The sequence below is a fragment of the Mixophyes fleayi genome, chromosome 10 (genome assembly GCF_038048845.1).
Source record: "Mixophyes fleayi isolate aMixFle1 chromosome 10, aMixFle1.hap1, whole genome shotgun sequence".
Classification (NCBI taxonomy): domain Eukaryota; kingdom Metazoa; phylum Chordata; class Amphibia; order Anura; family Limnodynastidae; genus Mixophyes; species Mixophyes fleayi.
Genome location: NC_134411.1, coordinates 12470908 through 12491935, shown reverse-complemented (window position 1 = coordinate 12491935; position 21028 = coordinate 12470908). Strand labels below are relative to the sequence as shown.

The 21028-nt window shown below is 37.9% G+C and overlaps 1 protein-coding gene across 1 annotated transcript in view; it reads left to right on the top strand.

Annotated features, from left to right (window-relative positions):
- The window catches only part of LOC142104106 (mucin-5AC-like), a 51869-nt gene extending 32993 nt beyond the window's left edge, over window positions 1–18876 (top strand). The window contains exons 11-28 of the mRNA XM_075188595.1: window positions 820–958; window positions 1593–1703; window positions 1811–1880; window positions 2680–2817; window positions 4587–4751; window positions 5261–5355; window positions 6315–6441; window positions 7598–7853; window positions 8423–8463; window positions 9208–9320; window positions 11651–11802; window positions 13322–13460; window positions 13603–13713; window positions 13815–13994; window positions 14116–14355; window positions 16606–16762; window positions 16950–17090; window positions 18722–18876. Coding sequence (XP_075044696.1) covers window positions 820–958; window positions 1593–1703; window positions 1811–1880; window positions 2680–2817; window positions 4587–4751; window positions 5261–5355; window positions 6315–6441; window positions 7598–7853; window positions 8423–8463; window positions 9208–9320; window positions 11651–11802; window positions 13322–13460; window positions 13603–13713; window positions 13815–13994; window positions 14116–14355; window positions 16606–16762; window positions 16950–17090; window positions 18722–18876 — 2530 coding nt within the window. The remainder of the gene's footprint in view (window positions 1–819; window positions 959–1592; window positions 1704–1810; window positions 1881–2679; window positions 2818–4586; window positions 4752–5260; window positions 5356–6314; window positions 6442–7597; window positions 7854–8422; window positions 8464–9207; window positions 9321–11650; window positions 11803–13321; window positions 13461–13602; window positions 13714–13814; window positions 13995–14115; window positions 14356–16605; window positions 16763–16949; window positions 17091–18721) is intronic.
- The last annotated feature ends 2152 nt before the right edge of the window (window positions 18877–21028 follow it).

Sequence of the window (21028 nt, the reverse complement as noted above, 5' to 3'; positions counted from 1 at the left end):
GTTGGGTGCTGTTGTAGAAATATTGTTACTGGGACTCTGCACTTATTACATATAAAGCAGACTATGGTTCATATATGACACAATGCATGTGTCACAGAATATCTCAGCTGCAATTCATTCCTTTATTATCATCTCTGGAATTGGTACTAATAGATGGTTCATGTGTACTAAATGTTTCAATCAGGATTACTCCTTGTGTATACCCATATATGTCCCTTAAATTTGACTTCAAATAATTGTACAGTGCAATTGACACAGAAATAAAATGCAATCGAAAACGTGCTTGTGCTTGGGTGCCGAACTTTAATATTTCTCAAAACTAATGTCTTTATAATTCCAGAAATACCACTTATTTTCTATAAGGTTAAAAGATTTCAGCTAAAATATGCTAACATTTAATATGTTTTGGGATCAATGTCCCCCTAAATGAAATGACAGTTTTAGGATACAGTCAGTTATATGCATCAAGGCAGGGGGGGACCTAGACATTTGTCCTACCCCGGGCGATTTTAGGGGGGGGGGGGATTTAGGCCCCGCCCCCTTTCTGTGTTCTATGGCTCCCGGCGGCTGCACAGTATGTGCAGGTCCGTTCAGCAGTGAAAGTGTGTTGTCCCGCTGCTCTGATTGTGTTTAAAACACAATCAGAGCAGCCGGGCAGCATACTGTCCCTGCTGAACGGACCTGCACAGTGTGCAGCTGTCGGCAGCAAGCCCCTGGTAGGGGGGGGGGGGTGATCACCCCGATCGCCCCCCCCCTGGATCCGCCACTGCGTCAAGGTCTCCTGTAGAATTATACTGAGAATGTCCACTTTCCCTTTAGCTCTTGTTCTGGGGGCAAGTGGAGCTGCAATGAGGAGGCATGTGCAGGAACCTGTTCAATCGAGGGAGGGTCTCACATCACCTCCTTTGATCTTACTACTTACACCTTCCATGGAGACTGCAGCTACGTATTATCAAAGGTAAATGGAGGAATGGACATTTTCAAGCATCTTGTAATGTTGTGTGTATCCTGTATTATTTCTTGCAATTCAACATACTGGGTCTGCTGCATTAAGGGAAGTAAAGCAGAATAAATGAGTAACTTTACTGCTTGGCCAAACCATGTTGCATAGGAGGGGGAGGTAAATTTAAAATGTGATGACATTTATAGTTGGGGTAGGACATGACCTAGATCAACTTTAAATTTCAGTGTAAAAATAAAGCTATTAAGTATTTGTGTGCTATATGAATAAACAGCCAGTATTTAATTTATGTGTAAAATAATAAACTAATTTGCACCCCCTGCATTGTAGCATGGTATTATTAAGGAGAAAATTTACCAATTTTTTTGCCTTACTTTCCTTAATGAAACAAGCCCACTGTATTTTATTGACTGACATTAAGCTTAGGTGCAAATTTTCATGGACAACAGTGATCGATTAGCAATTAGCTTTTATCTGACTAAAGCAATTTAGACAATGATAGCTGATTGCTATCATTTAGTACAAACTTGAACCCAAATGAAGTATACAAAAACCTCAATAAGCTTAGAAATCTCAATTTACTGTTCCCAATAATTTAATTTTCATAGATTTGTAATTTCTCCTTCCTCAGACATGTTATGCTGCCACATTCAGCTTGCTGGGAGAACTTCGTATATGTGGTTTGTCCAACACAGAGACTTGTCTGAAGAGTGTGACCCTCAACTTGAATAATGGGAGTGATGTAAGTCCTGCAGTAGAGTTATACATCTGGCCATCCATCACATTGATGATAAGTTCGACTGTGCTTTTTTCTGGGCCATAAACTCTAACTACATTTTATTGTTACAGGTTATCTATGTGAAACCCTGCGGCAGTGTGTATGTCAATTCACTCTATAGTCAGTTGCCTGTCTCATCAGGTATGTAGAGCCTATACATAAAAACCAACCCTAGACATACCGTCTTGGGTATTGAATTAGAAAAGAAGCAAACATGCTACAGTTCCACTTGTCTCCAGCAGGCTGTGAAGAGTTATTATTGTCTTTACAGGCACCATGACATGTAGGCTATTCTAGGATAGGATTTATATATACTGTTAACTTGTTATGTGTTTGTCACTAAAACAAACGGGTTGGGTACGATTTAACTATTGTGAGTATGCCAAGGACAAGCCCTACAAAAAAACCCCGAAAAGCTGCAAAACAGAATGAAAAAAACAGACTTACCTTGAAGACGACGCTGGAGATCTCCGATTGGATCAGCATGATGACAGCAAGTGTTTCCGATTGACGAAAATTTCGGCAGTACAGGCTGACGTCATCGCGATGTCTGTCACTACAAATTTAAAGCGGCAATGTCAGGTTAAGTGTTTAAACACTTAACCTTAGTGGTCCCGACATTGGCGCTTTAAATTTCTAGTGACAGACGTCAGCCTGCACTGCCGAACACTTCTTTAATCGGAAACACCTGCTGTCATCATGCTGATCCAATCGGAGATCTCCAGTGTTGTATTCAAGGTAAGTCTGGTTTTTTTTTCATTCGGTTTTGCAGCTTTTTGTTTTTTTTTTGTAGGGCTTGTCCATGTCGCCATAGTGGTAAACGTTTTTAAGATTACCACAGAGACAAACACATACATTGAATAAATACATTGATTAAATACATTTAATTTTTTAGCACAAGACTAACCATGTTGATCATCATTTTTTTCTCGTTCCACAGCCAGTGTCACCATCTTCAAGCCTTCCTCCTTCTTTATCATCGTGCAGACCACCTTCGGGTTACAGCTGCAGATCCAGCTTATCCCCACCATGCAGATCCACATTCACTTGGACCCATCTTATAAAAATGAAGTCTGCGGTAATGACACTTTATTCCCCCTCCATCAGGGCCGGTGCTAAGGTCCATGGCGCCCTAGGCACTTTGTCAAAATCACCCCCCCACAAAAATCGGCGCCTCCGCGCCGCAGGAACACTTTGAAAATCGCCTCCCTCCTCCCTCCTCCCCCCTCCCCACGTCTTTCCTTACCTTGCCTCAACACCGCCGCCTCTCTGCTCCGTCTGCTCCCTTCCGCTCACTGACACTGTCGGGCTGTGATGATGATGTCACGGCCAGACAGTCAGTGAGTGGAGGGGAGGAGACAGAGCAGAGAGGCGGCGGTGGTGAGCAATAGCCTCTTCCCTCTTTCTCCGTGGATGTATCTGAATGCTGTGCGGCGGCCGTGGAAGGTCAGCGGTCGCCGCATAGTTTTAAAGTAATTTTCATTCTGTGGCGCCCTCCAGAGCCCGGCGCCCTAGGCAAGTGCCTAACCTTGCCTAATGGGAGCGCCGGGCCTGCCCTCCATAATTCATATTATTACTCATGAACGCAAATGAATAGAACCTTAACACATTTATAAACTATTGGGTTTAAAACGTTACTTTATAGTAGTACATTATTTTAAAAATGCACCAAAGTCACCGATATAATTTATGCACTGCTGCCAGTGCTACAAACATAAGCAAAATACACAAGTAATATCTATCATATACTAATCCTTTGGTCAGTGAAATGTTATATTTGGAGAATTGTAATGTTATTATATAAAATCAGGCAAATGGGGAAATCGTTACTTCAGTAAAATTTACACTGCACTAAAACTGGTGTAACAAGACTTGGTCAAGAGCCACAGGTCAAAGTTTGGACCTGAACTCCTATGCACCATCATCTTCACACCTCATTATTCCCCCAAGCTGTTTTCTTTAGTTATTTTGCTTTTTTTTTATATATATATTATTTGTTTTCTGTATTTTTCTAACTATAATATTTTTATTTTATGCTTATTTTTGCGTATTAAGACAGAGGAGGTCCACATTAGACTCCCATATGTCTCCTTTACTCCCAGTAATAGATCCACTGTAAACTGAATCTAATAGAAAGCTAACAAGCACGCCTGATTAGATTCATTCTTTATGAACCTTTCTGTTCCAAGCAGTGGAGAGCTGTTCCAAGTCACCCCTGCTTCCCCTCTCCTTGGAGATGACCTGGTGGCATCACTATATGATGTCATAAGATTGCCATATACAGTGCTTGACATAGTTTCTGATTCTAACATTGGGCTCTCAGGCTACATCTTGAAAACTGGGAGTATTTGGAGCTTAGCACCCAGGCCTCCTGGGTTAGTAGTTCCTCTTGTGACCTCTGTTATTGGGGTACTTACACCAATAGCCACTGCTTTGGTAAGGATGTAAGACAAAAGCAATATAAACAGGTGTGTAGAGCTATTTAAAGTAAAATAAGTTCAGGTGGTTGGTTAGTCTCCTTTAGATGTTTTTTTATCTGGAATAAATGTATGATTTATGCTTTCCCTTCAGTCTGTGCCTTGAATATAACGACTCATTCTGCACCTTTGTGTCTTTATATGGTTACAGTACTTTGATGACTACTAATATCTTTATCAATTAAACTGGAGGAGTATTAGCTTATAAATCATAAATCAACTGTGTGCACCCTGTGGTCAATGGGCATTGGTATGATTATTTAAATATTGAGACTGAGTACATTTTTGTTGCTTTTAAAGCCATAATAGAATTTGCATTTATTCCTATATATAGTTTTCTCACTAGATTGCATTCATCTCTTATTCTCAGGTCTTTGCGGAAATTTCAACAACATACAAGCTGATGATTTCAGAGTTCTGAGCGGAGTCATTGAAGGAACTGGGTCTTCCTTTGCTAATTCATGGATGACTCAAGCACAATGTCCCACTGTTACAAACAGCTTTGAAAATCCATGTTCCCTGAGCATTGAGAATGGTAAGAAACTGAAGTCTAACATATCAAACATTGCCATCAGGCATGCATATGATAATGTTGGTGTATAATATACTGGCACTACAGAGTTCATTAATACAACTGGCCTATTAACGTAATGTTAACGATGATAGAGACTCTACAAACTGTACGTTGATTTCTATATGCACATTTCATGCACAGCTTCTATACACTACTGTAATAATTTAATATTAAAGGTCACTTTGAAATTATGTGACCATGCATTCTCAAGTACACCACTAGGTGGCTGCACCATTAAATTTGTATATTTAGTTTATTTTTATACCAACACCTCGTTCTGTGGTCTACTAGAGATGTGAAAACTGATAGCATGGATGCTTATTATGTTAAATTAGACATGCATGGTTAAACAATGTACTAAAATAAAATTGTGCGTTTATGTTGTTTTATCTGCTTGAAAGGCATTTCTTTGTCATAATAATATGTAAATTAGAGAATTAAAAAGTAAATCTCTATTGCTTTTTCTCTAGAGCTGTATGCTAAACACTGGTGCTCTATGTTAAGTGATCCAGCAGGAGTTTTTGCAGAATGCCACCCAAAAATTAACCCAGATATGTACATGCAGGTAATGTAAAGTCCTCTTTGTAGTAGTTCTCTGCACCACACCAGTGCTAGCTATGAATAAAGATTTAACGTATACTATGCATTTTAGAGGCAGCAATATCATACTTGCCAACTCTCCCGGAATATCCGGGAGACTCCCGAAATCTGAGTCAGTCTCCCGGGCTCCCGGGAGAGAGGGCAATTCTCCCGATTCCCGGGCGACGGTGGAAATTGAATGGGGGAGGCGGGGCTTATCGGCGTCACGGGCGCGTCATTGTGGCCCCGCCCCCTTGTTTTATTGGACAGGAAAAGTGGTGACAGCTTTGGGGGCGGGGCTAACGGCACAATTCTTCGAGCCCCGCCCCCACACACCCACCTGACCTCTGAACCTCCCGGAACTTAACCTGCCAATGTTGGCAACTATGAGCTATATTGTTTTCTGGTTTAAAAGCCTCTCCATTCACTAGCAACCAGTGATGTCATTGAGACATGGGGGTAAATGTATCAAGTTGAGAGTTTTTCGGTGGGTTTGAAAAACCAATCAGATTCTAGCTATCAATTATTTAGTGCATTCTACAAAATGAAAGCTAGAATTTGATTGGTTGCTATAGGCAACATCTCCACTTTTCAAACCCGCCGGAAAACTCTCAGCTTGATACATTTACCCCATGGATTTTAAAGCGAGAGAAATAATTGGAACCAAGCATTAAAGAATGAAACAAAAAGAAATTGTGCAAATAGCAAGCATGATATATAAAATATAACTATTGAATAAGAAAAGGTTGTAAGGTGCCTCTTATAATTAGGGCACCATACAACTAAACCTATACATATGTCTCAAATATTAATTGTGGAAAGTACATTTTAGCTTTAAACATGTATCAGATGTAAATAAAGATCATATTATATGTTAACACAAGTTAAGGATCTTTTTCCTTCTTAGGTGACTGCATTATAACCGTTGTTTTAATGTCTCTCCAGAACTGTCTGTTTGATTCATGTAACTGTGCCAATAGTGAGGAATGCATGTGTGCAGCTCTGTCCTCCTATGTGTATGCCTGCGCTGTGAAGGGCGTTATTCTGAGAGGATGGAGGCAAAATGTCTGCAGTGAGTATCCCAGCGGTTCCCACCATTCATACAAATAATCAATATTTAACAGAAGGGATTATTTTTAATAAAAGTGACTGTAAAGCACCTTACACATATATTGATGGTAAAGAAGTGCAGAATATGGTGCCAAAAAGCAACTTATCTGATGTTGCCTTTAATCACATTGCCGCTTTAAATTTAGCCGTCAATGTCGCTGAATATCAGCGATTTGTGAAAATCGCACTTTAATACATTTACGCCCTGGACTTGAATCAGGCCCATTGTCTTTTTGGACAGATATTGATTTCTTTTGCTAAATAAAATATTTTATTTTAAAAGCATTATACTGGCAAACCTATTTTCAACAAAAACTTTTTCATGATACTTCCTACAGTTTTTTTCACCAAATTGGTTAAATCTTAGATAAGTATCCACCAAAGTAATCAACTAGTACTGTGGAGCGTAGGGATACCAAATATGTATTCTAAATGCAAGGAATATCACAGTCCTACAATTACATTTTAAAATCCTCTTTTTAAAAACATATTCTACAATTTTTTTAGTAGGGGGAATCTGAGACAGCACTCTGGGCTTCACACAGGTGAAGTCCTAATGACATTATTATTTATCGATGAGGGGTAAATGAGCTTTAAATAGTATTCCCTTTTGAGGGTTTAGTACAGCAATCAGATGGCCAAGAACCAAAATTAATAATTACTGGCCATTACACTGGGACCCGAGGCTGTCAGTGACAGCTGGAATATAGGGTCAGTGACAGCTATAGGGTCACAGTTCAACCTATGCTTATGAATTTTGGCTGGTTTTGAAGCCTGTCAGTTAATCTATGGACACTGCTTGAAAAGTGATTAAACTCTGAACTCTGAGTAAAACTTAAAATGTAGTTTTGGATGGAGTTCAATAAGTTATGACAAAGTACAGAATTCTACAAACTTGCTTATGGTGCTTCTCCCAATCAAGCTGGCGCCCAGAAGGCTCCGGACGTTCAGTGCTACCATGCTCCCTACCAACGCTATTTTTCTGTTGTCAAAGAACTTCTGATAATATCAAGCACATATCAAGATAGGGATTTTAGAATAACAGCAACTGTTGAGCAAGATACTGGTTTATAGGAACTGGTGAACATTTGCTAACAGGGTCTGTATTTCAACCTTAGGTACATACACAACCACCTGCCCTGCGTCCTTGGCGTACAGTTATTCAATCAGCACCTGCCAGCCCACCTGCCGCTCCCTCAGCAGTCACGACATCACCTGTGACATCTCGTTTGTTCCCGTTGATGGTTGTCTTTGTCAGAATGGAACGTACCTGGATGACACTGGTAGATGTGTGCTTCCATCAGCCTGCTCGTGCTATTACAGAGGTACAGCTGTACCACCAGGAGAAGTGGTTCATGAAAACGGAGCTATATGGTAAGTGGACTTTCTGTTAAAACTTCGGAGGTGTAGTTCTGTAAAAATGCAAAAGACATTACACACAGTGATGTATAAAGCTGTGGCATATGGAGCTATATACTGATACATAATAATGGAATTGCAATTTTATTAAAAACTAAATTGATTGTAAACTGGTAGTTAGGATTCATAGGGCTAGAATTACTAAACTACGGGTTTGAAGAAGTGGAGATGTTGCCTATAGCAACCAATCAGATTCTAGCTTTCATTTTGAGGAATGCACTGAATAAATGATAGCTAGAATCTGATTGGTTGCTATAGGCAACATCTTCACTTTTTTAAACCCGCCGTTTAGTAAATATACCCCATTGTGGGCATTTTTTAACCTGTTTAAATAAAACGTAGATCTGTTTTTAATTTTTAAGCTGAACTAGAAAAATGATACTTCAAATCACCAGCTTTTTCCTTTGGACCGGTTTTCATAAGTGGCCCACATTTCTCTGAGACTGCAAACATAAAATATAAAGTGTCCATTGTCCTCAAAATTATTTAGCTCCTGCTTACCATTTTTTTGCATTATGTTACAGTACCTGTTCTTCTGGAAAACTAGACTGCATTGGAAAAACAGATATAAAAAGTATGTTTTCATTTTGTGTTTATCTGTGTTTGTGTTACGGTGTTTGACCCATACTTGCCTAATATTAGGACCTTCCCTCTGGGTGATTAGGGTGGGGAGGTCCAAGGGGCAAGTGCGGAGGGCTTGATGATGCAATTCACATTTGCGTCATCGTGCAGGCGGGGGGTTTGGCCCTGATGACGTGATTCACATCATCACGCCCTGCTTGTTAGGACCCTCACCAAAATTTGGGAGTCTCTTGGACATTACGGGCAAGTATGGATTACAGTTTATAGTACAATAATCTATCACAGTGACTGAATTTGCAAAACACTGTTTAATCTAGACTAAGGCATCATAAGAAATGTAGTTCAGTACATCTGGAGTACAGAAGTCAGTACCCCAACTTCATTAGTACAAGTAATGCTTAGATAAAGTAACTGATGTATGGTTTATTATTATCTTAATGTGTATAATTTACAGTCTGTGGACATAAATGTTGGGCATCTTCACACAGTCTTAGGGTTAGATTTACTAAACTGCGGATTTAAAAAAGTGGAGATGTTGCCTATAGCAACCAATCAGATTCTAGCTGTCATTTTGTAGAATGCACTAAATAAATGAAAGCTAGGATCTGATTGGTTGCTATAGGCAACACCTCCACTCTTACAAACCCGCAGTTTAGTAAATCTAGCCCTTAGTCTTTTCTCACATATTCAGAGTTATTTGCTTGGCCCAATATAACTGTGCTGTGGTTCTTTCCTGTAGCGTGCGCTGCACCAATGGTCTACTTTGACTGCGCAAATAAGACAGCAAGTACAAATGGAGCAGAGTGTCAGAAGAGTTGTCAAACCCTTGACATGCAGTGTGTAAGTAACAAAAATAATATACATAAAATAAGGGTAATTCTTTAACTATACCAACAAATGAGTCAATGATGAAGCATGGGGGCGATTCCCACACTGCAGCTCCTGTTTGTCCATATTTAAACTCACAGTCATTATGTTGCCAAAAGTCCCACTGCTTATGAAAGGAGATAGGAAAGCTTATGCAATTCTTCCTTTAATAAGGATGAACTACACTCGTCACTCCAACTTGGCACCTGCCAGTCCTCATTGGTGATCTGGAAACTAACTGGGGGAGAACTATTTATCCTTTCACCCAATGGGCTTCCAAATTGGACTAAAAGATAAAGACAGGAGCTTTCAGAAAAGTTGGAACACAGCCACTCTTCTACAGATATATATATAGGGATCTACTATATAAATGCCTAGTGGCGTGTGTAAAAAAAAAAACCAAGCTGCAGCGCCACCTGCTGGGCAGAGTTATACACTGACCTATATATTTCTTGAAGGAGAAGTGAAAGTTGGGAGTAGTTGGTGGTCGCCGGGGGTGACAGTGGGGAGTTTTTAACACCTTAAGTAGCTTGATGAAGGATGTGGCGATGAAGATGAAGGATGAGGTGATGGAGAAAAATGATGAGGTGGTGACATGTGATAAAACCACGTTAAAAAAGGGCGCTTGCGTCGGGAAGTAACGCTCTTCCCCTGAGGAGGCCTGGGCTAGGCCCAAATGCATGACAAGAACCTTTTTAACACCTTAAGTAGCTTGATTTGACTAGAATGCATGAGTATCATGCTCGGGTTAACTTGTATATTTATAAGTGCTCTAGATTAATACTATTCAAAATGTAATAATAATAATAAAAATAATAATAATAATAATAATAATAATAATAATAAGAGAGGCCATGAGCCATGATTGAAAGATACAGACCATTTAGTACCATGGAAGACTCAGATGTCACCCACTATGGCACTGAACATTCTTCCATCTTCAAAACTTTTCCAGCCAATCGACTGTTACTGTTAAATTAAAGGTCAACTGATATTTGCATGTTAGAATATGGCAGAGTAATAATAAATAAAATATAGATTTTTTTTAAAGTTGAAAAAACTTAGAAAAAAAATATTAAAAAAGCAAAACACAATTTATATACAATTATTATTACACTTATTAATAAATGCGGTCTCAAATAAATTACAAGATGTACATTACATTTTCAAATCCATATTTGTGAGTTTAACTCATTAAATATAACAAGGGTTGAACCCAGGGTTGCATTGTTTTCTGTTTTTGATAATTTTATCGGTGATATGCAAATTAAAAAGAAAGATATTTATCCCAATAGGCTAACAAAAGAATATACATATTACCCTGAAAAACAATTGACTATAAAATAAATTAGACTATAAAATAAAACTGTTATTTCCGGTGAAAGTGACTTCTAGAATGTGTATAGTGTTACTTGGGAATGCTTTGCATTGAATTTTGACATTGAAAATGATCAACTCTGCTTTGATTATGTAAAAATCTTTGTGAATAACACAGACATGGGCGAGAAAAGTAAAGCAATGCATTTAGCAAACAAAAATTTTGTAAAAATTATAGGATGATGCACAAACAAATAAATGAAAGTAGTCTGGGGGTGAATAAACCCTGTCAACTAAAACTGATTTACTCTAAGGGATAAGTTATTGCAGACAAGTACATTGCAAACAACTCATGGTGGAACATGATCGTTTTTCCTGTTCATCATACTACTTACTACTAATGTCTGTGTGTTTGATCTATTCACTAACTTAAGGTTTGGTTGTGCTGATTTTAGCTCAGACGATGCTAAAATGCCATGACAGTTAAAATTGATTATCTTTTATTTTAACATGTTAAAATGGCAACATGTTTTTACAATTGATCCGCCACTTATGCACAGTGCAGGCAGCCATTGTACGGGCCAAGCCAATATTCTTGGCAATGCAAACTATCCATGTGTTAGGAACCAATGTCTTCCCCAAGGTTTGAAGGGCATCCGTTGCTCATCAATATGTAATCAATATGAACTAATCTGAGCACAGAGCCTATCCTTTCCTTGTGAACTAGTGAAACCATTGAGGACCAACTTGACGGACTGATGTTACTAGGTCCAAATGGATAGACAGGTTTATTCAAGTATTGGTTCACTTAAAATAAATGGCTCCCCCACCATGTGTAGGTGCGGATGCACTTTAAATACATTGAAAAGTAACAGTCACTATTGTAATTTATAATAATTTAAATACATTTTACAACAAGAAACCATTATGTACTTATTTTCAGTGAATGCATTTATATGATCATTGTTTCTTTATGTCCTTTACAGTACAGCACACAATGTCTTTCGGGCTGCATTTGTCCAGGTGGATTGATATCTGATGGTAATGGTGCATGTGTGACTGAAGAGCAGTGTCCATGTATACACAACAATGAAGTCTATGCTCCAGGCTCTAAAATCAAAATGCAGTGCAACACCTGGTATGTGGCTCAATCTCAATTCTGTTGTGAGAGTGTAATACTTAAATATGTTTCCATTATGTACTAAGCAGAAGCAATACAAAACAATACATGTTCAAACTGTGAGCTGGGAACTTCCACAAATCTAAAGGGCATTCCTGTGAGGTCACCAGGACAACTGGGAAGGAAGGCACACAGGAAGCCCTAATATATTAATGTGAACTAAGCAATGTATACATACTTGATATTACTGGGGGTATACTTACTAAACTGTGGATTTGAAAAAGTGGAGATGATGCCTATAGCAACCAATCAGATTCTAGCTATCATTTATTTAGTACATCTACAAAATGACAGCTAGAATCTGATTGGTTGATATAGGCCAATGAGATTCTAGCTATCATTTATTTAGTACATCTACAAAATGACAGCTAGAATCTGATTGGTTGATATAGGCCACATCTCCACTTTTTCAAACCCACAGTTTAGTAAATATGCCCCCTGGTCTGACAGGAAACGCTAGTTATCTTGGGGGACTTTCTAGTTCTATGAAGAACTAGGGAAACATTTCATTTGCATGTATTTCCCATATCACATACATATAACCAATATATTTATTCAATTATTCTACTAACAGATATTTCTGTTAGCCCAAAATTTGTATTATCCACAATCAGATTCAGATTTTATCAGAAAATTTGCCCACTTTGAAATAAATTAGCTGGACATTGAAATACATGTAATAACCTCCACATAGCTAAGTGAGGTCATGGTCGGACTCAGAAGTGGTAGTTATACATGTGTGACCATCTTTAAGATGTGCACAATAATTGCATCTGTGAGCAATGCATGGCAATAGTGTTCACTGGTCTGGTTCTTCATTGATTGGGCTGAATGATAGCCCTGGAACTTTAGAAGTAAAATAAAAAGCATTTCTTATTTTAAAAGGATACAAATGTGTCTGATTATTGAGGTGTAAACTAAAAAAAAGTTGTTTTTTTGGGCAAATAGATAGTATCCTTGTCTGTCTAATTGCAAATCAGAAATTTGAAACATTAGTTCCATGCCATAAATATAATGCGTAGAAGCGATAAGCCCACAATGCTTTGCTCCATAACTTTAGCTATCATTCCATGAGGTTAGTAAATATCAATTAAATCATTCAGTGAAGGTAAATGCAATAGTAAATTACATTGGAAAATCAGGAACAGAGCATTTTGCACCAATGGGAAGTGGACATTAAATGATCTACAATTGGTGCAATTGTTCAGCAATCTATGGTCATCAATTTGCTATATTACATATAGTGAAAGCAAAGAGTATTTACATATCGCTCCCCATAATAGAACGTTTACCAGTGATAAAATTAAAAACAACATTTTTAAATGACCTCTGCAGTAAATTGCTTGAAGTTGCTATTGACACCAATTATATATTTGCTTTAATATTACTTCTGTTTCATATGACTATTAGGCTTGCACTATATAGGTTGATCATTGTTGAAGTTTATTCTTGACAATATTCTTATCTTTCCTTACAGTACTTGCAAAAACCGGAACTGGGAGTGTACTAGTGAGTCATGCATGGGAACCTGTACAATATATGGGGATTCTCACTACATTACATTTGACACCAAGAGATACATCTTCAGTGGAAACTGCGAATATACATTGGCTCAAGTAAATAAATATTTGTTTTTATGTCTTCTAGCGCTGTACAATATATCTATAAAATGACACATAGGGTTTATCCAGTTCTTAAAAACTTAATTCAGCCCCATGGGAGTGTTCTAACTTAACTTTTATGCTCTACCAATGTCAGGACTACTGCAGCAGTGACCCTTCAAAGGGAACGTTCAGGATTATTACGGAGAACATTCCATGTGGATCAACAGGCACAACTTGCTCTAAAACCATCAAGGTCTTCATTGGTGTAAGTAACATTTTGTATTTGTAAAGAAGAGCAAACAACTGACAGAGTAAAAATGTTATTTAAACCTTCTGTTGAAAATAACATATTTCTTACGTCTCTAGAATTATGAGCTTATACTGAGCGATGGGAAATTTGAGGTTGTACAACTTGATGCTGGAACGTATGTACCATACAAGGTGCACCAGATGGGCATCTACATGGTGATCGAAGCCCTCAATGGATTGGTTTTGGTGTGGGATACGAAGACTACCATCTTTATCAAGTTGGAAACACATTTTCAGGTACCATATTAGAATTTAGGAGTAAGGCTCCAAGTTAGTTAACAGAATTTATACACTTTCTGGACTTATATAGCATTCAGGGTATTGTACTGCTTCCATTGATATCTCGTTTCATCCATAGGGTACAGTGTGTGGACTCTGTGGTAACTACGATGGAAACACAATTAATGATTTCACTACTAGAAGTCTGTCTGTGGTAGGAAACGTAGTTGAATTTGGAAACAGTTGGAAGCTATCTCCAAGCTGCCCAGATGCAGTGGACCTCAAGGACCCTTGTTCCCTAAACCCCTACAGGAAATCTTGGGCACAAAGACAATGTAGCATCATAACTGGCTCTACATTCACTGCTTGCCATGCTTTGGTAAGATCTACTTTGTTTTAGAGCATATTTTTTTAATATTAAGACATGTATCACATTCTCATAAACCAAGTGTTGCAAGTATGATTTAAACTGTCATCATTAAACGTTTTTTTTTTTAATAATAAATAATAATAATAATAAGGTAGTGATATTTTAGCTAGAACAGCAATTACGAAGATTAGGAGAACAATAATCATTTTTTAAGGGCTAGAAAGACACAATATTCATTTTAGGATGCAAAAAACTACACTGTATTACAACACACTGTATTACATGCTCTACCTATAATTTATATATTTATAGTACACTGTATAAAATAAGTTTTCACACTGCCACATGTACCATTCACAGACTGTAAGTTACCAATCTAGCTTTTCAGAATTGTGTGGCTAGAATTTAACATTACACATATTTTTATCACCTTCTAATCTGAATCATATCACAGTAAGTTTAACTTACTTTGGCTTAAGGGAACATTAAAGTCTGAATCACCTTATACTTTCTGAGAACTTATCTGGTTTAAGACCCCAAAACCTTTCACATCTTTAACAGAGAAAAAAAATCAATCTTATATCAGCATACCTACCAAATGTCCCGATTTTGACAGGGCATCCAGATTTGCAGGCTGCAAAATGGACGGAGTTTACCCAAGAGTGGGTGGGGTTTCACATAAATTTGCCCATCTGTGGGCGGAGTTTGGGTGGAATGAGGACGGGGCTTATTTTGTCCCGAGTTTGTAATTCTAAATGTTGGTAGGTATGTATTATTTAATCACATTATAACCAAAGGGTTTTGCCCCGTTCATGACAAATAGCTTTATTTTGTTTTGTTTACCAATGTAAACTTGATATTGATTTTCTCATGGTAGATAAGGGCTTTCTCTTAGTAGCCGATTAGAATAAATATCTTTTTGTTGACTACTATATGGGGAAAATAGGCAAAATAAATGCTTTTTGTAACCTGAAGCACACATACACACGTGTTAAAATTATGTCAAGGTAAACTATGAACTTTTATTTATTTATTAATTTTTTTATTTTAATTTTTAAAATGTATTTATAACTTGGGAACAGTATTTTATAATACGTCTCCTCTATGGCTAGCACTAAAATAATTAATGTCAACTAGTGGGACTGCCCCCTGATGTAGAAACATTACAGGATTTCCTGTTCCGACGAGCAAGCAGCACATAGCATTCACTGTGAATGCTATGTGCTGTGATTGGGGTTCCAGGAACCAAATAAACAGTTTCTTGGCACTTTATCTGGATTGAGAAGAGCACAGACAGCAGATTTTGTCTGCCATTTTAAAATGACAGTGCTGAGATAAGCAACCAGTGCTCTTCCATTTTTAATTCAGAGGGTGGGCGTTATGTGGTTTATCTCTAAACATCCTATATCAGTGGATCCCAAACTTTCTCAGTTCAAGACACCCTTAGGGTCTTCATACTTTTTTCAAGGCACCCCTAAGCCACAATAATTACCAAGTAGTCCCCCGCCTTGCTTACCACCAGCACTGGCAGCGGCACCCCTGTGAGAGCGCCACGGCACCCCAGGGCGTACAATTTGGGAACCATTGTCCTATATGATAATAATGCAATAGCAACATATTTCAAGTTGAATCTACAAATACTTCATAGAAGCCCTCTCTCCTGGGAGACTCCAGGATTAAGATGCAGCCATCCAGACAACCAAGAGTACAGGCAATTTACCTGGGAAATGTGCTTGACTGCTTACAATGTGGGCAGGGACGCAGTGAAATAAAGTGTATTGCGTCATCAGTCCCATCCACCTCCGAGAATATCAAAGGGGCAGGAGTGTGATGACACAATTAGATTCATCATACTCTTTGCCCCATCTATTAAAGGATGCAACCTCTTCTCTCCATCTTATTTGCATCTCCCATTGGCAATGTATGATGGTGAATAAAGGTGCCTGAAGTTGAAATTAAAATCAGTATTCCGTAAATTATCTGACTCTTCGGAAAAATGATTAAGGACATCAAATATTTAGAACTTTTTTTGACTTAATCAATGAACCTTGAATACTTGCTACCCTAAAATTAGTTGTTCTGCTGATTAGAATAAGTAGAATTCCGTACAGGGCATGTGCACTACATGGTAAGAAAAATTCCTCCTGGCAAATTTCACATGTGAATTAATCAAAACTGGTTCACACTCTGATATTGTATAATGTGCTATAAAGAAAACTCAAATATTATTCAATCCACCATCATATTCCTTATTTCCAGGTGGATCCATTGGTGTATTATGACGCTTGTGTCAATGACGCGTGTGCCTGTGATACTGGTGGAGATTGTGAGTGCTTCTGTACTGCTGTAGCTGCGTATGCCCAAGCTTGCAGTGAAGCTGGATCTTGTATCAGCTGGAGAACCCCAGCCTTGTGTCGTGAGTATGACTTTAGACTGTCTAGATTCCCACCTGCATATACTTTAAACTTCCATGTAACTATGTTTACATTTCCAAAATTATGATTGTTGTTTAAAAGATCCATCAATTTATTTGCTAGTAATCAAAGAACTGTTTGATTGTTGTCATGTATGACCCTATTTTATGCTCATTCCTCTCAAAACAGCACTGTTTTGCGATTTCTACAACCTTGAAGGGCACTGCGAGTGGCACTATAGAGCATGTGGTCACGGGCATAGTTCTGAGTGTATGAAAACCTGCAGGAACCCTAGCGGAACATGCTACCATAACTTGCCAGGCCTAGAAGGTGAGAAGTAAAATTATGCTTTAATCCAAATATATATTTGTTTCATAAAACATTTGGATTTCTTAGGATTAATCTTCTAAACACAATTAAGCATTTATTTTGCTATCTAAACTTTTCTAAAACTAACATTTCAAAACTTAAAAGTAGCGTAAAAATAGACTCTTGCTTGCTTAATAAGTAGACATGCGCAAACACCTTGGCAGAGTTCTAGACACAACAAAGCATAAAACACATCATACTACACTATAGGACATTACTTAGAATTAATAATGCCATAGAGATGTATACCACTGAGTTGGATTAGTAACGACTAAGGCACTTTAGGAAGACATATCTATTCTCTATCTATGGTGATCTATAAAAACAGACAGCATAAGGACAATGTAGAATGAATTAGATATATGGCGTACAAGAGAGAGTGTTCATGAAAAAAGGGGGCAAATGAGAATTATGTCAAGAAGGACAGGGCTTACTCATTTCTCTGGTGTATAGGTCCATATTTTTTGGATTTACATAGTGCACAATTAGATTTCATTATTAATAACATAAACTATGCTTCACCGCAATAAATCAGAATTCAGCCTCAAGTTTGTGAATTGCGCAAACATTTGTATTTTTCTATTTTTCCAAAGAATCATGCAGACTTGCTCCATTTTTTCAGGCCCAAAGTAGACTGGTAGGGTGTTACATGTGTAAAAAGAATGAAACAGACAAATCTGGGAATGACCTTGTCTTCCCCTACAATCCATGAAGAATGGGTATCAGAGGGGCTGCAGGCTGCTTTTATAAAGTTATATACATGTGATTTTTGTTGGTACTTGCTGATTGGCTTCTTTACTTTCAATGTAGCGTGCGTGCCCTGATTCGCCAGTGGACGTTGCTTATACAGCAAATTAATTGTATTATGTTAATTAGGTCCATCCAAATCCTAATCATGATTATTGGTTGCAGTTTCCATTATTTATATGTAGTATTGTACAATCACCAATACCAGTTGTACACATGTAACAAGAAAAGGAACAGACAAGCTAATGCAAAGTATCCTCAGATTGCCCTGATATTAGTTAGCAAGTACCATCTTCAAGGCTTCACAAACTCCAAACAAACCCCCAAAAATGCTCAAAGAGCTCATCCACTATGGTCATACACTCTCTGCCAGTATAAAGCAATTAAGAAGGTATAGAGTGACACAGAAAAAATCATATAAAGCTTTAGCAGCACATAACATTACATCATAGCATATAACATTAGAGGGATATACAAAACAAATCTACAGTCTACAGTAAACAAGGTTAGCCCAAAAGAGTAACCAATGTGTACTGGTCCCCCACTATTCTCCTTCATCTGCCATTTGTGGAGCATATACCCCTAATGTAAGATATTATTCTATTTATATATTCCGCATTAAAAAAAATGAAATGATAAAGTGATTACTAAATATTATACCGTATAAATAAAAGTAGTAATACTAAATTGATTGTTCTGTTTTGCGCCTTCCCATACAATAATATAGACACTGTATAAATATAGTGTATGTATTATATATCTTATTTTTTATTGTGTACTTTGGCTCTGATCTGGCAAAACTTTATCTGCTCAAAGATGACTGTAGCTGTATTTTGTTCATACAGGGTGCTACCCTAACTGTCCAGAAGAAACACCTTACTATGATGAAGATACTAACCAGTGTGTGGCCGCTTGTAAAGAATGCTATGATAACTATGGCAAAGCATACCCCTTAGGATACGTAATGCCATCTAACAACGAGACTTGTACAGTCTGGTAAGATAATATCAAATATTAGAAACAAGAGTTGCTATCACATGATAAATGTTGAAATACATATATACATAAATAAAAGGAATGACTACATACCTCAGCTTGCAAAATGTAGTGTACTGATAGCTGTTTATGACGTGAGTTGGATTTACATTGTAAGTGGCAAATTCTCCTAAAACAGAGAATAGTAAAATAAAATTAGTCTTAGTGTAGCTTCTGATTGGGTGAATTATTTTAACCAGAAAAGGTAGGGTGAGGCTTTGGGAATAATTAAAGTGTACCCAATCCACATAATGGAGGAAGACACTTTTGTGGACTTAATTGATATTCAAGAGTATGAACGATCTTAAATCACTAGCAAAAATTTACCCTGAATGCGTTCAATTAGTTCACTAGGAAACAATTGGCTTTTCAGAGCTGTCCCTGCTCTCTAGTGAATTTAAAGAATACATTCTCAAGAACATTTGCTTTGCCCACAAAATAGGGCAACGCTGTGGCTTAGTGATTAGCAGTTCTGCCTCACAGCACTGGGGTCATGAGTTCAAATCCCAACCATGGACTTAACTGTGTGGAGTTTGTATTTCCTGCCCGTGTTTGCGTGGGTTTTCTCTGGACGCTCCGGTGTCCTCCAATAGTCCAAAAACATACTAGTAGGTTAATTGGCTGCATCAACTTGACCCTAGTCTGTCTGTGTGAATTAGGGAATTTAGACTGTAAACTCTATTGGGGCAGGGACTGATGTGAGTGCATTCTCTGTACAGCGCTGCGGAATTAGTGGCGCTATATAAATAAATGGTTATGATGAAAATGTCTGCCTCTGTTGTGTAGAGGCTACAGATATCTAACATTAGGTGGAACATATGCATGAATAAGGTGTTTTTTTTGGTCATGTAGGTAGCTTTTATACTTACATACTTCATTATCAATCCAGCCATGCTTGCTGGCAACTTATGTCAGCATAGAAATAATATGTGATACTTATACTCTCCTTAATTTTTTATCTCATATAGCAACTGTACTATGGATGGCATTCAATGTTACAACCTCACAGGTGAGACTACCTTTATATTTACATAGACCTGCAACATTTTACAATTTGTCTCCTTCTTTGTAAAATATACAATACCATAGCATTGGTTCCATACCTTAATTATTTTCAAGAGTTTTTCCACCATTAGATGGTATGTATGTGCTATTCTGCAACGTATACTAAATACAATGTTTAGTTTCTTTTGCTTCCTGTGTCATTCATTGGTGTATCATTGGTGCAGAGCCGTTTATTACCTGTGCCTTGGATACAATAATAACTCCTTGTGTATGCAATGTAACCCAATGCTCAGAGCAGAGGTCAGCTCCTTTGTTTTCAAGGTCAAAGGAAATAAAAAAACCTCTTGTAGATGTAAAGGCCTTGTTGAAGACACAGAAGAAAGGCAGTAAGATAAAGCAATGTAAAAATGACAAAGGGGAATCTATAAACCAATAAATAAAGTTATTTTTATTACATCCTGGGTTTTTGGAAGCTATTTTATTATCCTATATGTAATTTAGCACACTGGCTACTATGGAGTGCTAATTAATGACTAGGAAGCTCATATAAGGGAGTACCTAAAATTGGTATTAGGGGTAGCAACTGTCAATTGCTCAGAAGCTGAGAGCACCCATTAGCACCCCTGCTGGGCATTGTGTTGCTTACACCTGTGCTGCTCAAGGGTACTGCTCCATTCTGGAGTGTTGCAAGTTAGAAGGGAGCTTAATGAGTGTGCTCCAGAAAGCTCTGCACACGCATCCTGGGGTTCCAAAGTTAAAAGTCTGCTCAGGAGAAAAGGGAGCTCCGAAGTTCCCTTCCTCTTTGAGCAGGAAATGATGTGAACCATTTTGCTATGGGGCCGATATAGTCCTACTTATACAATACTGCTTGGCTTAATTGCTTAATGGATTGTTTCTGCTTTTTCAACAGATTGCTGCATGTATGCAGGTCGCATGTATAAGAATAATGACACAATCTACAATACCACTGATGGCATTGGAGGATGTATCACTGCTATCTGTTTCAATGGAATCGTTACAAGAACAATTGAGAGTTGTACAACTACACCACCTTCAACAACATTTCATTTCTCCACTACATCTCCTGTCACCACAACAGTCAGTTACTCTAC